We start from the raw sequence: 22,775 nt of genomic DNA on the forward strand, positions 1-22,775 counted from the left end.
ATACTTAAAGCATATCAGGAGCAGATGTGGTCTCATCGTTTGTGAAAGTTCACTCCCCAAATGTATGTTTGGCACATTTTTAACATGCCCACCAGATATGCCAGTTGTATCCTTTGCAAGTCACCACTTGTGAGTGACTTTGGAGTGAAGAGCATCTGTTTTGCATATATCTCCATTTCCCCCCACAAGGTTTTCCTTCCTTTTGCTCCCCATTTAGATTTATCTTGATAGAAGTCAGCCCAGTGGCCTCATCCTAACACATACCTAAAAGAGACTGGAGTTCTTCCAAGTGGCTTGAGGGGTGTGTAAAATTAAGGTACTTGTCACATGTGCTGGGCATGTTCCAAAGTTTACTAGAGTCAATGTGCAAACATTCCAGTTGACAAAATGTCTTTGGTTCAAGCACATTATAAAGTGAGGTGGGGAACCTCAATCTTTGGGGCCAAATGTGGTCCTCAGAGCCTCCCTATCTGGCCATTGGGACTCTGCCTATGCCACATCTCCTCCCTGAAAACACTGGAACAGGTTCAGAGGAGGGTAACAAGGATGATAAGGGGACTGGAAACAAAGCCATACGAGGAGAGACTGAAAGAGCTGGGCATGTTTAGCCTGGAGAAGGCTGAGGGGAGATATGATAGCACTCTTCAAGTACATGAAAGGTTGTCACACAGAGGACGGCCAGGATCTGTTCTCTATCGTCCCAGAGTGCAGGACACAGAATAATGGGCTCAAGTTGCAGGAAGCCAGAGTTCGACTGGACATCAGGAAAAACCTCCTAACTGTTAGAGCCATACGACAATGGAATCAATTACCTAGAGAGGTAGTGGGCTCTCCGACACTAGAGGCATTCAAGAGGCAGCTGGACAGCCATCTGTCGGGAATGCTTTGATTTGGATTCCTGCATTGAGCAGGGGGTTGGAATTGATGGCCTTATAGGCCCCTTCCAACTCTATGATTCTATGATCTATGACCCCAAACCAGCCTTGCCGCACAATCTCCATGAGTGTTTTTGCCTGACTGGAATGTGGCCTTGAACTCTGATAATGCCTCTTGCATCATCATTGTATGAAGGATAATGAAGAGTGCAAGTACGTGTAGAAACTAGCCTACTGTACAAAGATAAAATTTACATTTGTTGGTCCATCCACTTTTGCTTCTGACCTTGCCCACCACTGGCATGTGGCCTCTGGAAGGTTGCCCAAAAGGAAACATGGCCCCCAGGCTGAAAAAGATTGCCCACCCCTGATGAAGAGGGAAAGAAGATGCAGAAAGGTAAGTATCAGAGCAATGGTCACCTTTCACCCATCTCGTTTCTTAAAAAAGGAACAGTATACTACAACTGAGAGTGCATCACTGAACCAAACAAAATTTAAAAAAATTAGAGGAATGGCTCAGCAGATGGTGACGTTTGCATTTATTTATTTATTTATTTATTTATTTATTGCATTTGTATACCGCCACATAGCCAAAGCTCTCTGGGCGGTTTACAACAATTAAAAACATTAAAAACAAGGGGAGAAATTTGATTGTTTGCATTTAAACCGAATTTATCATATTTGCAGTTTCCAAAACAACATGAGGACCGAAACACAGTCATTCTTCAAAATTGCACTTACCCAAATTTTGTGATGTAGTTCTCCAACCAAGCAGTGTTTACAAAAATGCATATAATAGAGGAAAGTGTGCATAAAATATGTACTGGTGAAAATAACATACAAAAATTCATTATATTAGGATAAATTCCTTGCAAAAATGTGTACATTAGTCAAAACTGCATATGTTCTCTTATATTTATTAAGAGAAATTCGTACTAAAATGCTGAAGGATTTTCATGAGGAATTTCTTTTTTAAAAAATTCGCAAATTGCTGCAGAAATGTGGAGAACTGAATTTAAGATTAGAAAAAATAGAAACTGAGATAACTGAAATTGACAGATCCTTCCATCTCTAATAGCTCAGCCTTTAAGGCTGTGAGCATATGTAGGCTTGAAACTCACAGGGGTAATTTTTTCCAGAGTGTGCTTTTGTAGTTGTGCACACCTTTGTGCAAGAATGTCACCTAAAGCAACAGCTACTATTTGTGTTGTCTACACTCAGATGGATCTGTTTTCAAACTCCCCTCCCCTCAATTGGGTTTTCACAAACCTTTTTGTTTCATTTTTTTTTGCAGTCTTTCGAAAGAGAAGGACTGGAAACTGGTGTGCTGATATACTTATGCAGGGATATATATCGATATACAGAGGTGGTAGTTACTGTACTGCTTCCTATTTTGCCTATTTCATACACAGACAAGTTAAACATGGAGAGGCGGAGTGGCACAGCCCTGCAGCGTCTGCCCCAATAGAAGGTGTCCTGAGAAAGCCCTCTCTGAATGTACACATGTATGCAGGACGTGCGTGAGAACTACATCCTCAGCACAAAACAGATTATAACCATTCCATCAGAATGTGCTTTAGATCAACAAATAGTGTGGAACATGGACAACATGGGGATGACATTGTGTGTATAGCATCCCAAAAAGGCACTTGTATCAAGCACTGAGTGCACATTATCACATAGTGTATACATGCCCTAACAAACATAAAAAATTAAACAGGTGTTTTTAGAAAAAGAAAAGGAGGGAAGGTGCATATTGTCCAAGCACTAGCCACTATATGCTCCTGACTCTTGCCAATTATGGGCCAGGGAGAGCACTCCCAATTGAAATTAAAAGCATGGTAGGTGAGGGGAAAACATCATTTTCCTTGCAAAGACAATATGTCCCCAACACAATAAACAAAGTGCCTGGAAAAGTTCTCTTAGTACTGTATATGCAAAGCAGGGATCGGTGCTGAGTTTAGCTTCATTTTGTTTTTGTTCAAGCAAATTTAGTCTCTGTTGGAGAAAGGATCAGAAAGCTCCAATTTCTGTAGTCCAGGAGTGGCAGAGTCTAGCAGTGGCCCGGTTTTTGTTTCCTGGTCCTTGAGCAGAAGGGTTCAGAACATGAGGAGACACGTCAACTGGTGCTACTGGACCTCGAGCCGAAAAAGAGGAGGAAGAGAACAGAAATGCTGCATACTGGCTGCTCCTGGAAGCTGCAGCCACCTCCCTCATCCTCTCGCCTGATGCAATACTGGGGGTACTTGATGCCTCCAGCAGGGGCTTACCCATTTGGGGTGATGCAGTTCTACTCAACAGGGTGCTAGGGCAGACTGCTGTGAGAGCATTTGGGATCTGGCAAACAGGAGCTGCTCTCAGCATGGGGCCTGGATAGACAACTGATGAAGCAGCCAGGACAGCTAAGCCAGATGTGCACTCCCTCCTGGGGAGAGGCAGTTGGGTGAATTTATGGAGAAGCGCCCGAGGCCAGAGCTGAAAGGGCAAGAGGGACGAGGTGGCAAGAGGAGGGGGCTCCATTTCAGCCACACAGTTGTTCAGGTGGGAGAGGAGTCGTAGCTGGAGAGGATCGGTGCTGCTCTTACCCTTGAAGGTGCCCAAGTATCTCACCACTTCAGTAAGGCATTCACGGAAACCTAGCGCCCTGTAATCCACTGCCAGTGCTCGAGCGTCTAAGAACCCTGTTTTGAAAATGAAATCAAATACATCACCATTCTGTCCTGCAACAGCACACACATTAAACTGCTGCACTCTGAAATGCGGCTTGGGATACAGTCTTGATCTAGTAATGCACTGTGCAGAAGAGTTTAAGGTGTATAAGTGGCCTCCTTAAGGTACTTCCCCTGAGGTTGCCACTTGGAATGAATTGACCTCATTCATGCAATTAGCTATTGGATGACCATTTTGTTTTATTCAAAGAGTACAAAGCAGATGCAGCAGGGCTCCCAGTGCTGATCAGAGCCCTAGCAGTGGCTGGATGGAGGTGTAAGGGAATTTTAACCCTTTGCTCCCTGCTGCAGTCCCCAATCTGGTACCCTCCCCACTCCACCCCTGCAGTTTACTCTATAAAACCATTCAGGCAATTGCTAATTGCCTGAATGGTGTCACATCTAAGCTGCCTACATACCATACAGTTAAAGCACATTATTTTCCCCAAAGAATCCTAGAAGCTGTAGTTTATGCCTCACAGACATTCAGTTCCCAGCACCCTTAACAAACTGCAGTTCCCAAGTTTGGGTCTCAGACCATAGTAGAGTGAGATTACTACTGAGGAATCGTTTATACAAATCAGTCTCTACCTGCTAACTTTGAGGGCTGGCCAAAGACATTTTGCTGCTACTGAGGCACAGCAACAAATACCGCCTCCCCTCCATTCAAGGTCATTCATTCATTGGCGATCACTCATGGCCAAGTAAGATTGTCTTCCAGGGTAAGGTCTTTAACAGTGGGTCCGTAAGTGACTGTGGAGGCCGATCCACACAGCCTCCCACAGTGAGGACATAGGTTTCCAGATGGAAGATGGTCACGATGAGGATTTGCTTGATGTGCCTTCCGCTTAGCTCGTTTGTCCCTTTCGCCCTGTACGCATGCTTCTTCAAAGTCCATAGCACCTTTGATAATGGCCAACCTCCAATTGGGACACTCATGGCCAAGGCTTCCCAGTTCTCGATGCTCACGTTACATTTTTTTAGATTAGCTTTGAGAACATCTTTAAACCTCTTTTGCTGTCCACCGATATTCCATTTTCCATCCTTAAGTTGGGAGTAAAGTAGCTGCTCAGGCATTCGAACAACATGGCCGGTCCAGCGAAGTTGATGTTGGAGGATCATTGTTTCAACACTGGTGGTCTTTGCTTCTTCCAATATACTAACATTAGTCTGCCTATCTTCCCAAGTAATTTGCAGAATTTTCCAGAGGCAGCGTTGGTGGAATCTTTCAAGAAGCTGGGAGTGGCGTTTATAGATAGTCCATGTTTCACAGGCGTACAGTAAGATCGGTAGTACAATGGCTTTGTAAATAAGCATTTTGGTCTCCCTGCAAATATCCCAATCCTCGAACACTCTATGCTTCATTTGGGAGAATGCGGCACTCACAGAGCTCAGACGATGTTGAATTTCAGCGTCGATGTCAGTTTTTACAGAGAGATGGCTGCCAAGATAAGAAAAGTGATCAACATTCTCCAGCATCGCACCATTAAGCTGGATTGATGGTGCTACAGAGGGATTGGTTCGCACTTGCTGATGAAGGATTTTGGGTTTTTTTATGTTAAGCGAGAGGCCAAGCTTTTCATATGCTTCTGCAAAAACATTTAGGATAGTTTGAAGATCTTCCTCTGAATGTGCGGAGACTACATTATCATCAGCATATTGAAGTTCTAAGACAGAGGTTGTAATTACCTTACATTTTGCTTTCAGCCTACTGAGATTAAAAAGCTTTCCATTGGTTCGATATGTGATTTCCACGCCAGTGGGAAGTTTCCTCTCAACAAGGTGTAGAATCATGGCAATGAAAATAGCAAATAAGGTAGGAGCAATGACACGTCCCTGTTTGACGCCTGATCCCACTTTGAATGGATCACTTTGAGAGCCATTGTTATCCAAATTTGTTGCCATCATGTTGTCATGGAGGAGTCGCAAAATGTTCACAAATTTATCAGGGCATCCAATTTTCAGAAGGTCCAGAGAGCTGTTCGATTTACAGTATCAAAGGCCTTAGTCAGATCAATAAACGCCATATACATAGGTCGGTTTTGCTCCCTGCATTTTTCTTGAAGCTGTCGTGCAGTGAAGATCATGTCCACTGTCCCCCTGGAAGGGCGGAAACCATTTAAATTTGTTTAAAAACACTATATTAGAAGCTCAACTGGAGTGCATACCGCAGATCAGAAAAGGTACCGCCAGGGCCAAGAAGATGCCAGCATGGTTAACGAGCAAAGTCAAGGAAGCTCGTAGAGGCAAAAAGTCTTCCTTCAAAAAATGGAAGTCTTGTCCGAATGAAGAAAATAAAAAAGAACACAAACTCTGGCAAAAGAAATGCAAGAAGACAATAAGGGATGCTAAAAAAGAATTTGAGGAGCACATTGCTAAGAACATAAAAACCAACAACAAAAAATTCTATAAATACATTCAAAGCAGGAGACCATCTAGGGAGACAATTGGACCCTTGGATGATAAGGGAGTCAAAGGTGTCCTAAAGAACGATAAGGAGATTGCAGAGAAGCTAAATGAATTCTTTGCATCTGTCTTCACAGTGGAAGATATAGGGCAGATCCCTGAACCTGAACTAACATTTGCAGGAAGGGATTCTGAGGAACTGAGACAAATAGTGGTAACGAGAGAGGAAGTTCTAGGCTTAATGGACAATATAAAAACTGACAAATCACCGAGCCCGGATGGCATCCACCCGAGAGTTCTCAAAGAACTCAAAGGTGAAATTGCTGATCTGCTAACTAAAATATGTAACTTGTCCCTTGGGTCCTCCTCCGTGCCTGAGGACTGGAAAGTGGCAAATGTAACGCCAATCTTCAAAAAGGGATCCAGAGGGGATCCCGGAAATTACAGGCCAGTTAGCTTAACTTGTGTCCCTGGAAAACTGGTAGAAAGTATTATTAAAGCTAGATTAACTAATTACATAGAAGAACAAGCCTTGCTGAAGCAGAGCCAGCATGGCTTCTGCAAGGGAAAGTCCTGTCTCAGTAACCTATTAGAATTCTTTGAGAGTGTCAACAAGCATATAGATAGAGGTGATCCAGTGGACATAGTGTACTTAGACTTTCAAAAAGCGTTTGACAAGGTACCTCACCAAAGGCTTCTGAGGAAGCTTAGCAGTCATGGAATAAGAGGAGAGGTCCTCTTGTGGATAAGGAATTGGTTAAGAAGCAGAAAGCAGAGAGTAGGAATAAACGGACAATTCTCCCAATGGAGGGCTGTAGAAAGTGGAGTCCCTCAAGGATCGGTATTGGGACCTATACTTTTCAACTTGTTCATTAATGACCTAGAATTAGGAGTGAGCAGTGAAGTGGCCAAGTTTGCTGATGACACTAAATTGTTCAGGGTTGTTAAAACAAAAAGGGATTGCGAAGAGCTCCAAAAAGACCTCTCCAAACTGAGTGAATGGGCAGAAAAATGGCAAATGCAATTCAATATAAACAAGTGTAAAATTATGCATATTGGAGCAAAAAATCTGAATTTCACGTATACGCTCATGGGGTCTGAACTGGCGGTGACCGACCAGGAGAGAGACCTCGGGGTTGTAGTGGACAGCACGATGAAAATGTCGACCCAGTGTGCGGCAGCTGTGAAAAAGGCAAATTCCATGCTAGCAATAATTAGGAAAGGTATTGAAAATAAAACAGCCGATATCATAATGCCGTTGTACAAATCTATGGTGCGGCCGCATTTGGAATACTGTGTACAGTTCTGGTCGCCTCATCTCAAAAAGGATATTATAGAGTTGGAAAAGGTTCAGAAGAGGGCAACCAGAATGATCAAGGGGATGGAGCGACTCCCTTACGAGGAAAGGTTGCAACATTTGGGGCTTTTTAGTTTAGAGAAAAGGCGGGTCAGAGGAGACATGATAGAAGTGTATAAAATTATGCATGGCATTGAGAAAGTGGATAGAGAAAAGTTCTTCTCCCTCTCTCATAATACTAGAACTCGTGGACATTCAAAGAAGCTGAATGTTGGAAGATTCAGGACAGACAAAAGGAAGTACTTCTTTACTCAGCGCATAGTTAAACTATGGAATTTGCTCCCACAAGATGCAGTAATGGCCACCAGCTTGGATGGCTTTAAAAGAAGATTAGACAAATTCATGGAGGACAGGGCTATCAATGGCTACTAGCCGTGATGGCTGTGCTCTGCCAGCCTAGTCAGAGGCAGCATGCTTCTGAAAACCAGTTGCTGGAAGCCTCAGGAGGGGAGAGTGTTCTTGCACTCGGGTCCTGCTTGTGGGCTTCCCATGGGCACCTGGTTGGCCACTGTGAGAACAGGATGCTGGACTAGATGGGCCACTGGCCTGATCCAGCAGGCTCTTCTTATGTTCTTATGTTCTTATTATTTTGGGATTCAGGGAGGATGTCTTCTGAGATAAGTAGGAGGCGATTTGCAAGGATCCTTGAAGGATTTTACCTGCGGTAGCTAGAAGAGAGATGCCTCGGTAGTTCCCACAATCTGTTCTATTGCCCTTCTTGAAAAGAGTGATAATTATGGCATCCCTAAAGTCTTCCGGGATCTTCTTCCTCATCCAGATTTTTTCGATGAGTTTATGAAGTTGTTGTGTAAGTTCAGGCCCACCTTCTTTAAAGACTTCAGCAGGAATCCCATCAGGTCCACTAGCTTTGTTGTTCTTCATTTGATTAATGGCTTTACTGACTTCATCCAGATTAGGGGATACTGCAAGATCATCTCTAATTTGTTGTTGCGGGATTTGCGAGAAGACCTCATCAGCCACAATAGAGTTACGATTAAGGAGGTCGTGGTAATGCTCTTTCCAACGCAGTGCAATAGACTCTTTGTCCTTTAGAAGTTTGGTACCATCTATTGAATGTAAGGGATTTGTACCATAATTTGTTGGTCCGTAGATGGCCTTTGTGGCATTAAAAAAAGCATCATGAGCATCTGCAAAATGCTGGATTTCTTGAGCTTTCTTTATCCACCAGGCGTTCTTAAGTTCTCTAGTTCTTCTTTGGACCTCAATCCTTTGCACTGGCATAGATGTTTTTCTTAGGAGCACAGTTAATGTCTTTCTGCCATATCTGGAAGGCTTTCCTTTTCTTGTCAATGATATGTTCAATCTCACTATCATTCTCATCAAACCAGTCCTGATGTTTCTTAGTTTGGTATCCAATAGTTTGTTCACATGCTGCAATAATGGAAGTCTTCAGTTTAATCCAGTGTTCCTCAACGTCTTCAGGAAGTTCCATAGGTAGATGTTTCTTGAGAGTTGTTTGAAAATAGGATCTTGAAGGGGGTGGATGTTCATTTTACACCTTGGTTTTGTTCCTTGGAGCCTACATTGAGGAACAATATTAATGGCCATAGTGGATCGAATTAATCGGTGATCTGTCCAGCAGTCATCGGCACTCGTCGTGGCCCTGGTGAGGAGTACATCACGACAATCTCTGGCATGGACAATTATGTAATCCAGGAGATGCCTGTGCTTCGACCAAGGGTGCTTCCATGATGTTTTAAATTTATCTTTCTGCCGAAAGAGTGTGTTTGTGCTCAAGATTATGCTCTGCACATTTAGTCAGAAGTAGAATTCCATTCAGGTTGCTATTGCCAACTCCTCCTTTCCCAATGGTTTCTGGCCATAAATCAAAATCACACCCAACTCTTGAATTGAAATCGCCCAGGAGGATAATTTTATCCTCCTTAGGTAACTCTGATAAGATGGTGTCCAGCTGGGTATAAAAACTTTCCTTGATGTCTTCATCAGCATCTAATGTTGGTGCATAAGCACTTAGAATAGTTGCCTGCTGGTTCTTGGTAAGTTTTAATCGGAGAGTTGAGAGTCGTTCATTAATGCCAGTAGGAACTTCTGACATTAGCTTCACAAGATCATTTTTAATAGCAAAGCCTACTCCATGTATTCGTTGTTCTTGTTCAGGCAGTCCTTTCCAGAAGAAGGTGTAACCTCCTTTTTCTTCCTTCATTTGTCCCTCTCCTGCTCTTTGAGTTTCTTGGAGTGCTGCTATGTCAATATTAAGACATCTCAACTTCCTCACAATGATGGCAGTCCTGTGTTCAGGACGTTCATTATCTGTATTGTCCAGAAATGTCCGTATATTCCACGTTCCAAAGTTCATTTGTCTTTTGCGACTGCTAAGTGGTGACCCCACTGGACATGGCAATCCAGTCAGGGAGAGAGATGAGGCAGACTATGTTTAGGGCACCTTTTCTAGCCCCCTCCCCATACGGGGTGAGCAGAGTGGATCCTGAGTAGGACTGCTCAGTCATGGATATAGCTGCTGAACTACTCAACTGCCTCGGTCCTTGAGCCAGGACGACTGAGTTTGTATCCACCGCCCATGTGCCGGTCCATGACTAGGGGCTTCCGGATTTCACAGTCCTGCCCCTGTTGCCATTCGCCAATCGCCATGGGACTTTTGGTTTGGTTTGGTTTGGTTGGAAGATGCCTGTGCATGAATTTGTTTTATGTGGGGAGATCGGTGCACCATGATCAACACACAATCTTGACAGAAAAAGGTTTTGATCCAATGGCATGGATACCACGATGACTGGAAGTCTTTTATCTGCTGCAGCCTTTGTCTGCCTTCACAGCCGTTGTAACATACACATTGTTATCCTGCGCCTGTTCTGCCGTTGAGGACTTTCTTGGATCGTTCTTTTTCTGGTTCCTCTCCCTTGACCTTACCGCCATGGGTGACCCTGCTGGGAGTACATGAGTCCCGACAGCATCACTCACAGGGTTCACTGGAACACGCAAGCCCACTCACCACTGCAAGGTGCATAGCGCCCCTGAACATGCACAGAATTGTCTTTAAAGGAACATTTTCTTTCAGATCAGTAGGTAGCCTAAATGTAATCTACACTGCTATGCCGCCGGCCTCGTTTTCCCATAGGACCAAAGATAGGGCCCCCCAAACCCCAAAGAACCAAAGCAGGGCTGGAGCTGAATAATTGCTGTAAGGCACAATATATCCTATGGGTTTGGCATGATTTATCTCCTCTTTTTTGCTGCATTTACTCATGAGGAATTACTTCTGCAGCCTGATCTGTTCATGTGGGAGAGGTTCAGGTGGAATGACCAGAGAAGAAATGTTTTACCTGTGCCCTCAATGGCATGAAGCATTTTTAAGTGATCTACTGTCATCTGCAAAATCTCTGCTTTTTCCAGTTTAGAAGAGCCCTGTTAATTGAAAGAAAGAAATATTCCCATTATAATGTGTGTGAGTATAACGACCACTTGTAGAAAAAAAGGTGCAAACTGAATGCAGACTGTAATGAGTAATTATGGCGACGTCAAGATTGTCAGTATTTTGCAGGAGGGATTCAAGCACATACCAAAAAATTAGGTGTGCAGAGTTAAAGTGGATTAAAAGTGTGCTGTCACCCTAGTGCAACAAATCCAATTTTGAAAAAAAAACCCTCATTGTCATATAACCTCCCTGCAAATAAATCAGAACAAATGCTGAATAAAGACCAGACATTGTCTAATCTCCATGTAAGCTTTGTGCAAGCAATCAGGATGAATACTCAGTAAATAGATCATCTGGTGGAACCTGATGTTAGAACTTGGAGTGGGGGGGGAGTTGACAGGGGGATCCTTGTACCTACCTGCTTCTCAAAGGCAGTCGGAAGCAAGTGCCGCAGCTCAGACAGGCTGCTATTAATACGGTCCCTGCGCCGTTTCTCAATTACCTGCAAGAGCATTATGGAAGAGGACAACTGAATCATTTGTGCCATGCAGTTCTACCATTTCCTCCACCAAAGCTTGCAACCATATGGGACTGGTTCACACGGCAACTTACTGTGAGATTGGTGCTATTTGCATCCCCGTTTAATTTGCATGATTCACATGACATTGCAGGCAATCAGCAGCTATCACACAGTTTTCCCATCAACCAATCAAATTTTAATACGAAAAAGAAAGGAAAACCATCTCAGCTTCGCTGCGCTCCTCTGTGTAGGCCTTTGCCTCAATTTTTTTTAGTGGGCGGGGTCTCTTATGCCCCATCGCCAGCTCCCTCTCTCTGCCTCACTCCAGCCTCAATTGAGTTTCATACAGTATCATGTCAATTGCACCCCTACACTAAGCTGGGAGAGGCTTGCAATTGACAAGGAACAATTAAATTGACCAAAAAACTCTCCTCCATTAGCAATATCCATACTCTGGAGGGAGTAAGCGTGTAAAATTAAGGGCAGGGCCACAAGGAAACAGCGATACTAAACCTTTCCAGAGGAACACCTGCTTATGTGAAAGGAAAACAGTGGATTTGAAGGTAGGAAGTGTGAACCTTGCAAATCTATCAGGATGGCAAAAGTGGCGTCTTTACTGCGAAGTTCAGCTCCCACGTGAAGGAGCCCATGGACATTACCAGGGAGTAAATCTCACTGAACTCCCTGGGACTTACTTTTGAGAAGGCATACATAGGGTGGCTCTGTAAGTAGACTCAAGAATTATGGGCAAGGGGGAGGCAAAAGTTCTGTATTGCTCTGTCATCTTGTTCAACTTGATTCTGCTTGCTACTTTAGATTTCTTTTATGAGGAAAAGGTCTTTTAATAAACAAATAAATGAAATGTTATTTTTAAAAAAATAAATTTGTATTGTTTTGTTATGTTGTTTGCCTCCCTGGGCACCTTTGGAAGAAAGGGCAAGACAGAACTCTAATTATTCTTATTATACTAATTTCAAACTGAACAGTGTACTCTCTGAGGTAGTACACTATAATTTCAACACAGTAAGTCCCAGTATTGTACTGTTTCCCGAACATTTCTATCTTTATAAAGAAAAGGAGCCTTTCATAAGTTTATAGGAGGGTCCTAAGTTCAGTTTAAATTATAAGTTCGATCCAGAATGGGGACATCTCAAGTTTTCACTTGCTCCTCTTCCCTCTGCACCTCCCCACTGCACTCACTGAAAATCTGCACCGGAGGGTGGGGGGCACCCTCTAGAAAGTGTGGGAAGTGGTCTGGAGGCTGCAGAGGGAACTGGTAAATATCACTTCCTCCTACACTTCTGTTTACAGAAGCCTCAGCTGCATCAAAGCCCCTTCCATTCTAGAAATGGAACAACTATTCATGGAAGGACAGCTGTAGTATGAATCTGCATTAAGTTCAGAACTCATTTTAAAATACAGTATTTTTAAAAAGAGAAATGTATTGTAGCTTTAACTTTAAAAAGAATTAAAACCCAATTTAAAATTTGAATTGTTTTTTAATTTTAAAATAATCATCAACTATTAACTACCTAGCCTCAAAGAACAGCTGTGTGCCGTCTACACAGACAGCAAGCATCGTGTAAGTGCCAAGCCCCTGACTATTTACATTATAATGTATAAGCTGCCTTTCAAGGTAAACTCTCCCAAGACAGCCTACAATAATAGAGATGTAAAAACAATGCAATAAAACCGCATAAATTAGTAAAACAGCAGCAAAATAAAAGCTGTCATCAGATCAATCTGGCCAATGGGAAGGTCTACAGGGTCCACTTAAAACTCTGAAGTGAGGAAGTCAACTGAAGTTCTCAGGGGAGGGAATTCCAAAGAACTGGGGCCAGCACTAAAAAGGCCCTGTGCCTGGCATGGCTAGTGCTCTCAGGCAGTGATTAACTCCCAGCAAAGTCCTGAGGATGGAAGGCCAAACAAATGGAGAAGACTGGCAACTCTGATCACACAATCTAGTGGACAGTGATAAGTGATAGTCTCAGACCTGGGTTCAACTTGCCCCTCCCACCATGGACTCCTGGGATGTCCTTCAGACGTTTCAGACTATTTTCCTGTTAGAGCCTAATTCCTATTTCAGCCTATGTTCCTCCCAGAGCTTGGAAAAGTTACTTTTTTGAACTACAGCTCCCATCAGCCCCAGCCAGCATGGCCACTGGATTGGGCTGATGGGAGTTGTAGCTCAAAAAAGTAACTTTTCCAAGCTCTGGTTCCTCCTCATTGTAGAATTTGAAATATAATCACTTCACACATTAAAACCACTCTACAAAAATAAGAACAGGTTTTAGATCATGTACCCACCCCTCTCCGCTTCTTTCTTGCTTGTGCCTGGGATATTGTTGTGGGAGATGCAGACCTGGGCATGCGGTAAACAGAAACAGACAAGCAGACAAAGGTGAAAGGGAGAGGGAGGAGAGGTGGTTTTGCATCTTACGGACACAAATGTCAGTACACAAACGCTTCATGCAAGATATTTTCCAAACTAATTATTCAAAGGCTTTTAAAGGCACAATTTAGGGAATTTGTTAAGTGTTAAATTCACTCTCTTCCACATAGAGCCAGTTTTTATGTAATGCCTGATACATTCTGAATTATTTTAAAATAATTATTATCCTGAAACAAACATACCAAAAAGTATCAATATATGAAATGTGCTGAGGTCATTCCAGACAACCTGTTTATTGAGCATTCTTCCTGATTTGTTTGAAGAGAGGTTGGATGACGTTTCATCAAACATCCCACACTTTCTAAGGCATTTGCCCCTCATGTTCCTTATCGCAAAAAGTCTGGTCTGTTTTTGGGATTGTTGTGCAAGTGCTCCAGCTCCACTTTAATTGTACAGCCTAAATTTGCCCACATGAGTCTGGAAGTGCTGCTAGTCATCCCTTACATTTTTTCTCATGACAGCACCCTATCAGAGGGTAGGTGGGACTGGGTGGCTAGAAAGAGGAATGCTGAAATCTACTAAGCTGGAGGTGGAAAGGCCAGACTCTTCTGCATTCCTGGGCAGTGACTCCTCACTTTGCTTTGCTGATGAACCTTGCCATTCAGGCATAGTTATCCTATCTTCTGCAGCAGCTGGAGGTCATATATTATTAACACAGCACAAACGTTCAGAATGAAAGAGGCCTCTTATCATGGGAAAGAAGGGAGAGTGATCTTCAAACAAGGACAGAAACCATTTCCCAGTCCTCTCATTCCTACTCATCCCTGTGTCCGTGTTGGAATTGCTTTTTAATATGTTTTATATATTTTCTCTTTTTTAAACAAATGTTTTTATGCTTTAAAAATGTTTTTAAAGAGGTTTTGTTTTAATGTATTTTAAAGTCTGTTTTTATGATGTTTTAAAGTGCTTTTGTTTGCCTCCCTGGGCTCCTACTAGGAGGAAGGGTGGGATATCAATCAAATAATAAATAAATAAATAAATAACCCAGCTGATCTGTGCTTCCAGATGACCTGTTTATTGAGCTGATTTGTTTGCAAAAAGTTTGCACAAAAGTTAGGTGATGTCAGCTTATTTATTGAGCCGTAATTCTGATTTGTTTGCAAGTAGGTTATGTAACAATGTGTCAAGTAGTTGTTACCCACACTTTCCAGTGCATTTCCCCATCACTTTTATTCTTGCAAAATGTCAGCAAGATTGTTGTGCAAGATCGCCAAATCAGCTTTAACTGTGCAATCTGAATTTGCTGGTATGTGATTAAATCCCACCTGAAAATAGCAACAGTCTGGAAGTGCCCTCAGTTCCCGGTCACAGGATGTGGATAAATAAACTCACTAAAGCTCATTCCAGATAAGGCTGAATGAATGACAAGTGGAAGGCCTTGTGACCTCGGGAACAATAATTTGACTAACTGATGACAAAATCTTGATCATACAGATGTTAGAGCCATGAGTGTTCCTAGAGTCACTGTTGTTCCTAAGGCAAGGTAACCAGAAGAAATGTGCATAAATTCCAACTGGTGAGAATCATGTGTTCACTTTTCCTCAGATTTAGATCTGGTAAGAAGCGTTCACATCTTCACCACTTTTTGACTAGACTGCTATGCCATGCTTTGTATGAGGCTGCCCTTAAAGTATGTTTAGCAGCTGTTGCTAGGGCAACATTTTTTTTTATGGCCCAGAATTTTAATATGGTCTGGCCCTAAATCAGCTTGTTTGTTGTTATGTGTCTTCAAGTCGACTATGACTTATGGCAACCCTATGAATCAGCGACCTCCAATAGCATCTGTCATGAACCACCCTGTTCAGATCTTGTAAGTTCAAGTCTGTGGCTTCCTTTATGGAATCAATCCATCTCTTGTTTGGCCTTCCTCTTTTCCTGCTCCCTTCTGTTTTTCCCCAGCATCATTGTCTATTCTAGTGAATCACGTCTTCTCATGATGTGTCCAAAGTATGATAACCTCAGTTTCATCATTTTAGCTTCTAGTGATAGTTCTGGTTTAATTTGTTCTGACACCCAATTATTTGTCTTTTCGCAATCCAAAGCTCTCCTCCAACTTGTATGGTGATAAAATCTTCTGCATAATAGTAAGAAAAAGAGGACTTTTGCAGAAGCTGAATTGAAAAGGCCTGGTGCTCCAACCTGAGATCATCCCCCCTCCATTTGCACCTGAAAGTGACATGAAACATAAAAATGGAAATGGACTGCCTTCAAGTCGATTCTGACTTATGGCGACCCTATGAACAGGGTTTTCATGGTAAGGGGCATTCAGAGGTGATTTACCATTGCCTCCCTCTGAGGCTGAGAGGCAGTGACTGGCCCAAGGTCACCCAGGGAGCTTCGTGGCTGTGTGGGGATTCGAACCCTGGTCTCCCAGGGCATAGTCCAACACTCTAACCACTACGCCACACTGGGTCTCACATGAAACATACACATGCCAAATAATTTTACAACAATGCCAACAAAAACTAAATCTACAAACAAATCTACAAACCTTAGAACAGCCTTGTGCTTTGGTTGCTGAAGCTTGCTCTGGTGGCTTCCCACCACTAAGTTCCTTCCCAAATGTGGACCATTCTGTAGTGCCACCAGTGCAGTTCCAACCATTTGGCATCTGCAGCCATTCCCCCAAGGAAGCTACTGTCCCCTTACCTGCTGCATTCCTCTTCCTTCTCCTCCTCTTTTCCCACCACAATGGTCCCATGAGGATCCATGCCTGTGTCTGATAAGCTCTCCTCCTGGCAGGGTCTCTTCATCCTGAAACCCCCAAGTTGTGGACAAACCTCCTTCTCTCTGCTCTGCCCAGAGGATGAAGTGACTGTAAGCGGCCCAACTCTTTTTTCTTCCACCAGGTCCCTTCCTTTACCTTTGCCTTCTCCAGCGGGAAAAGGAAGTTGCAATCCTCTCTCCTGTGCAATGACACCTGTCTGGAGATACAGAAATGGGGTCTTCCTTGTCACCCACTCACAGATTTCACCTCTCCCGCCTCCCTTCTTTTCTCAGCACATCTTTGCAGTGCAGTGAGATAAGAAGATCTCTCCCAGCGGTGAGCGATTAGTGGTTTGTTCTTGCTTTTTCCCCTCTCTCCCTTTTTGTTGGTTCCGATCCCAGAAGAAAATCTGACTGTAAAAGAGCAGTCTGTGTGTGAATTGTCTCATGCCCCAGCTCTCCGCCTCCTCTGCTCCCTTGACTGGGTGATTGGTCTCAGCTGCAGTTTAAAAGGACTAGTGACCTTATTGGCAACAGAAAACCGTGGGAAAGAGACGAGGCTGATAAAGCCCAGACTTGTTTCAGGGAAAGAAATAAAGAAAAAGCGGGGGAGGGGAGGAAGGAGACCTAGGCTCCCGCTAGGCACATGTCTCTGCGGCTCTGCTGGGCTAGAGGCTTAAGTGAGCCAGATACAAACCAGCTTTTTCAAAGCTTCTTGGCCACAGGAGAACCAGTTTTTCAAAGGGCTATTGACCAGGATCAGCCAGAGAGCAAAACCAGGAAGGCGCAGGGACTAGTGGAGCTATAGAGACCCACAGCCAGGAAGGGCTAAGCTAAGAGTCACATAGAAGAATCTCAGGGCTGGCACAAACAATAGGTTTCCGAGCACCAAGGACCCAGTCCTGTGCAATCTTAAAGACATATCCCAGGATCCTCTGCAACGTTACAAAGGGTTCTGGGATGCACCTCTCAAATGGGAACACTCCCTGATACTGAGTCAGACTGATGGTCTGTTTTGCTCAATATTATGAGTATTGGCTGGGGAATGGGAAGGTCTGTCAATTTTGGTTCTCTCAGTTTCTAATTTTTCCAGTCTTAAATTCAGTTATCCAGATTTCTGCAGCATTTTTTTTAAACAAAATCCTCATAAAAATTCTCCAACATTTTAGAGCAAATTTCTCCTAATAAACACATTTTGTACATATTTTTGCAGGCAATTTCTTGTTATATAATGCATTTTTGTATATTATTTTCACTCACATATTCATTTTTATGCACACTTTCCCATAATATATGCATTTTTTTAGGCATTGTTTGGTGAACTGCATCGCAAAATTCAAGTAAGTGCAAATTTTGAGGGATGGCTGGGTTTCGATTCTCATATTGTTTTGGAAAGTGCGAATTTGATAAATTCAACTTGAAATATGAACTGAATCTAATTTCTCACCCATCCCTAGTACTGGCCGGCAGTAGCTCTTCAGGGTTTCAGGCAGGGAACATTCCCATTCTTACCTGAAGATGCCTAGGATTGAATCCAGACATTTACGCATGCAGAATAGGTGCTCTACCACTGTGCTCCCACAGAGGGGGCAGCAGCATTGGGGGGAGGACAAAGAGGAGTAAGAAGCTCCACTCTCCCCTTCATTCCCTCCTGCTGCCGCTATGCTTTCCAGTCAGCTGACTGTTGGGTGCTTGGGAAACCCATGCAAGGGTGCTTCCGAACACCAGTTGCTGGACACTGCAGGAGTGCTCTTGCACTCAGGTCCTGCTTGCAGGCTTCCCACAGGGGCATCTGGTTGGCCTCTGTGAGGACAGTGAATGGTGGACTAGATGGGCCACTGGCCTGATCCAGCAAGGCTCTCCTTATGTTCTTAAGGAATATAATTGTGTGGGTCCTAAAGCCATCATCTCAAAAACAGAAAATATCTGGATCCTTCTGAACAGAGATCCAAGTTGCACCTAAAGTCAAAGTGTGAGTCTCCACAGCAGCTAATACAACTCCATAAATGGCAAATGGCAATGTTTTAACTGCTAAAGAAACTCTGGATTTACCATTGCAGTAATTGGGCCCAGGCAATGAACAATTTAAAAATGGGGCTGTGTTCTATAATAAACCACCCCAAAGTTGCTTCAAAGGTCAGATGCTGGGTACAGTTGCAGGAGAATAACAGAAAGGTGTCCCCCCCCCACTATTCCAGGCCTTTTAGATCAAACAGATTAATAGTAAATCTTTCTGAGTACTTACTGCCTATTCTGTCCTGGAATAGGGCAGGATAAGTAAACTGTCTCAGTCTGAGGATGACTAGTGCTGAAACAGCTTTTTGAGCTCTGCTTTATGGAGGCTACACTCCGAGCCCTGTATGGAGCTGTCCAAAGTAGCTCACTTTGCCCTAGAACATTTCGTACCTTGCCTTGTCTTGCTCTGTTTGCCTTAACAAGAACTCTTACCTTGGATCAGAACCCCTGTACTGCTGAGGCTGTTGCTTGCAAAAGTAGACTTATCTAGCAGGGCTCTTATTTGGGCCTGTCTTAATTGTATTTTAAATGAATAATTGTATTTTGTTCATCTTATAAGCTGCTTTAGAAGAATTTACCTTTGCCCCCAAAAAGACACAATATAAACCTGCCTTTGTCAACCTGGTGCCCGCCAGATGTTTTGAAATACAACAAACATTGTGAGGGCACCAGGTTGGGTGACACCTCGTATAAATTCATTAATCCATTTATTAAATAAGTACATTGTTCGTCTGTTCTTCCTGTTAAGGTCAACAGTGGGGTTACTATTGAACAGCCTGTTAATTTTGCCTGTTAATTGACGTTTAATATTGGTTCCTTTTCCTGCAGGTGGTGGTGGGGTGAGCTTTACTGGTTTATTCTATTTTCATTATTTTCTTAATAGCAAAATAGCTAATAAAGTTAGTCTCTCATGTGTGGACGAACAGGGGTCCTAAGAGGGGAAGGGATACAGAAGGAGAGTGGGGACAATTTCCTTTGCAGTTCATTCACTCCCTCACCTCCCTATAAACATCATGTGGTAATATGCAAAATTTCTAAGCAAATTTTTACAATGAGGGCCATGTGGATGGAAATGAATGTATATATATTGTGAGGCTTTGGTGCTCTATTCCCCTCGCATGGTGGTAGCTAGGCAACAGACTTTGCCTATGGCACTGAGGGCTTCTATTGGTGGTTGCTAAGCAGCCAAGACAATGTGGTGCTGTGTCCACCTCTAGTGATAGCCCTTATTAGGCAATGCACTCTCCTTAGAAAGTTGTCTATTGCTTCTTTATTTAGTTCTGCCCTTTGTCATAAATAATGCCAGGGTGGCTTACACATGTAAAATTATGAGGATTTTAAAACTATCAAACACATTAAATATAAAATAGAAACGATGCCACTTGCCTATTTAGCAGGGTTGAATTTCAGCTAAAATGACCGGAGGATCACAGAGTTTTCTCTTCTGCCATATGGGAAGCCTCTGCCATCTCCCTCCACAGGGACTGCTTATTCTCTTCTGCAGCAGTATAAGGAAAATGTGTTGTCACCAGGAACTCCACCGTGAGAAGAGGATGCTGGACTAGATGGGCCTTTGGTCTGATGATCCAGCAGGAGGACTTCTCTTGTGGTCTTATCACACTACGGAAGTTGAAGGGTGAGTCTTGCGAGTCTGGAGATCATAGGCAGATGGAGTGCTGATGTCCTATTTTTTTAATGCTAAGACAGTTCAGTTCTTATTGCTCAGAAAACAGTCTAGTAATCAACATGCCAAATCTAAAGTAGTAGTTTTTGGCAGAAGGAAAAAATCATATAGATTGCTGATTAATTCTAAAGAATCATAGAATCATAGAGTTGGAAGGGGCCTTGTAGGCCATCGAGTCCAACCCCCTGCTCACAGCAGGAAATCCACAGCTAGAGCATCTCCCGAGTTAGAGCAGAAAACATTTTATTGTTATCTTGGCATAATCTTTTTGGCCTCAGGTTCCTGGGCTTTACAAATAAAGAAAAGTGAAGTGAAAACAGTCGCTAGCTTACAAGCATTAAACAAACTGATGACTTTTGGATATCCAAGGAAAATATACCCAATTTTAAATATTTTTAAAGCAAAGGTGATATCATTGTTAATGTTCAGTGCTGACATTTGGGGCTTTGCAGACCTTACTAAAATTGAAAGAGTTCACAGTTGCTTTCTGTACATGATTTTGGGGGTTTCTTAATCGAATCCCATCTTATTTAATTAGAGAAGAGCTGGGTATGGAAATTATTTCTGGTCTAATATATGCCAGGATGGTAAATTATTGGTGCAAAATAAATCAGCTGACAGAAGATAGGCTTCCTAAGATCTGTCTAGAGTAACAGAGGGAATATGCTCAAGGAAACCTTTCATTACAAAAACTGTCAAAACTGATTCAGAATTTCAGATCCTCTATTCAAGCATTGAATCCACAAGGAAACTTTACCAGAAATATTTTTCAACGAAGAGTTTTGGGGGTAGGAGCACAAAGTGACATAACTGCCCTTGCATCCTCAGGAACAGCAAAATAGTTAGCAAGTGCAAAACGTCAGTATCAATGTGAAAAATATTTCTCATTCCCTATGTCAATGGAACACTTCGAAAGCTTTCACATGAGTACATTTTAAATAAATGGAATAAATGATGCAAATGGAGAGATTTAATGGCATACCAGTCCAAGATAGGCAGTGTGTTTGTGGGGAACGAGGAGGATTTGGAACATGATATTCCCAAAGGTCAACTAAATACTGGTATCAGAGAATGCTGTTTAGAACCCTTTTTATAAAGAAAATGAAGTGAAAAAGAAATTGGGCTTTTTGCTACAAACAACAAAGCAGTATGTGATTTGGAGAGTTGCTTTGTTGGCAGTAAAGGCTGCTGGAGGCATGACTTCTTTAGGATTCTTTAGGGGAAGAAATGCGAGTTGGATGTGCTTTAAATGTATTGTGTGGCTCTAATAAATTTAGTCTGTGTGTAAATTGTTTTAATTAATTTTTCAAAATGGAAATGAGCTATAAAGTGTAGTGGGTGACCATGGGCTACTCACCATCTTTCAGCCTATCCGCCCCTCAGGATGAAAACAAAGGAGACCCATGACCATCTCAAGGAAGAAGGGCACACTTAAAATGTAGAGGAAAAAACTATCTACAACCATAGTGTCAAATCAAATATTTATTGGGACACAGTATGAAGAAATATTTATATAAGCGTGACTATCATAGAATCATAGAGTTGGAAGGGGCCTTGTAGGCCATCGAGTCCAACCCCCTGCTCACAGCAGGAAATCCACAGCTAGAGCATCTCCCGCAGATAGCTGTCCAGCCTCTGCTTGAAGACATCCAGCGAAGGGGATCCCACCACCTCCCTAGGCAGTCGGTTCCATTGCTGAACTGCCCTTACTGTCAAGAAGTTCCTTCTAATGTCCAATCTGAATCTACGCTCCTGCAACTTAAAACCATTAGACCTAGTCCTACCCTCTGGGGCAGCAGTGAACAAATCTGTACCCTCCTCTATGTGACAGTCCTTCAAATGTTTATTATTTATACAACCTGTAAAGATATTTATAGTGCAATCCTATGTTTGTTTACTCAAACAGGGAAATGTCCAGAGAACTGCAACCTCAAGTGATAAGGAACTTGTTCTTTTAACAAGCCTTGTAAGTTGAGACCTTATCCCAGTCTGTGTCTGTGTTAGAATTGCTTTTTAATAGGTTTCTAAACCTTTTCTTTTTTAAAAAAAGATGTTTTTTAAAGCTTTAAAAATGTTTTTAAAGATGTTTTGTTTCAGTATATTTTAAAGTATGTTTTCATGATGTATTAAAGTGTTTTTAGTGCTTTTGTTTGCCGCCCTGGGCTCCTACCGGGAGGAAGGGTGGGATATAAATCAAATAATAAATAAATAATTAATAAATACACTTCATTCACCCAACCCAAAATTCAGAATCATGCCACTTTAAGCTGTTTTGCAACTGTTTATTCTTGCTTTATGATTATTGGATTTTAAAGGGATTTATTTCTTATTGTGAGCTGCCTTGGTTGCCAATCACCAACCTTACCTCACAGGGTTGTTGGAAATACTTCTCTCTCTCCAGATGTAAAAATACACCCCATATAATAAGTTTATTGTCAAACCAGTTGGTCAGTGCAAACATTTTTTAAAAAAAATCAGTATTGGTTTCCTACATAATAAAAACTGTGATACCCAAGTAAGCCCTGCCTAATTGCTTTAAAAATAGGATTGGAAGGGGAAACATTTACAACACAAACTTCTTTGCTATGTTCACTCAAAAGTCCCAACACAATCCTAACCATGACTGCTCAAAAGTAAGT

The 22,775-nt window shown here is 42.5% G+C and overlaps 1 protein-coding gene across 3 annotated transcripts; it reads right to left on the reverse strand.

Moving 5' to 3' along the window:
* Positions 1–1,412: 1,412 nt before the first annotated feature.
* HEYL (hes related family bHLH transcription factor with YRPW motif like) lies at positions 1,413–16,917 on the reverse strand. 3 transcript variants are annotated; one of them, XM_061596556.1, is made up of 6 exons: positions 16,380–16,917; positions 13,586–13,640; positions 11,177–11,260; positions 10,667–10,748; positions 3,461–3,556; positions 1,413–2,959 (listed from the first exon to the last, which is right to left on the reverse strand). In XM_061596556.1, the coding sequence occupies exons 1-6, from the start codon at positions 16,481–16,483 to the stop codon at positions 2,889–2,891; spliced, it is 492 nt and encodes a 163-aa protein (XP_061452540.1). In that variant the 5' UTR covers positions 16,484–16,917; the 3' UTR covers positions 1,413–2,888. The 3 variants fall into 3 exon arrangements, with proteins under 3 accessions (XP_061452540.1, XP_061452537.1, XP_061452539.1); XM_061596553.1 differs by having other exon boundaries at positions 1,413–3,556; positions 16,380–16,916; XM_061596555.1 differs by lacking the exons at positions 11,177–11,260; positions 13,586–13,640 and having other exon boundaries at positions 1,413–3,556; positions 16,380–16,436.
* Between the last annotated feature and the right edge of the window lie 5,858 nt (positions 16,918–22,775).

The sequence above is a fragment of the Rhineura floridana genome, chromosome 15 (assembly GCF_030035675.1).
Source record: "Rhineura floridana isolate rRhiFlo1 chromosome 15, rRhiFlo1.hap2, whole genome shotgun sequence".
NCBI classification, from domain to species: Eukaryota; Metazoa; Chordata; class Lepidosauria; order Squamata; family Rhineuridae; genus Rhineura; species Rhineura floridana.

Coding starts and splice junctions, on each gene's coding strand:
- HEYL (XM_061596553.1), bottom strand. CDS start 16,483: ATGAAGAGACCCTGCCAGGAGGAGAGCTTATCAGACACAGGCATGGAT. Junction 11,261..13,585: donor CAAGAAAGAAGCGGAGAGGG/GTGGGTACATGA, acceptor ATGCTCTTGCAG/GTAATTGAGAAACGGCGCAG. Junction 10,749..11,176: donor CGACTGCCTTTGAGAAGCAG/GTAGGTACAAGG, acceptor TTCAATTAACAG/GGCTCTTCTAAACTGGAAAA.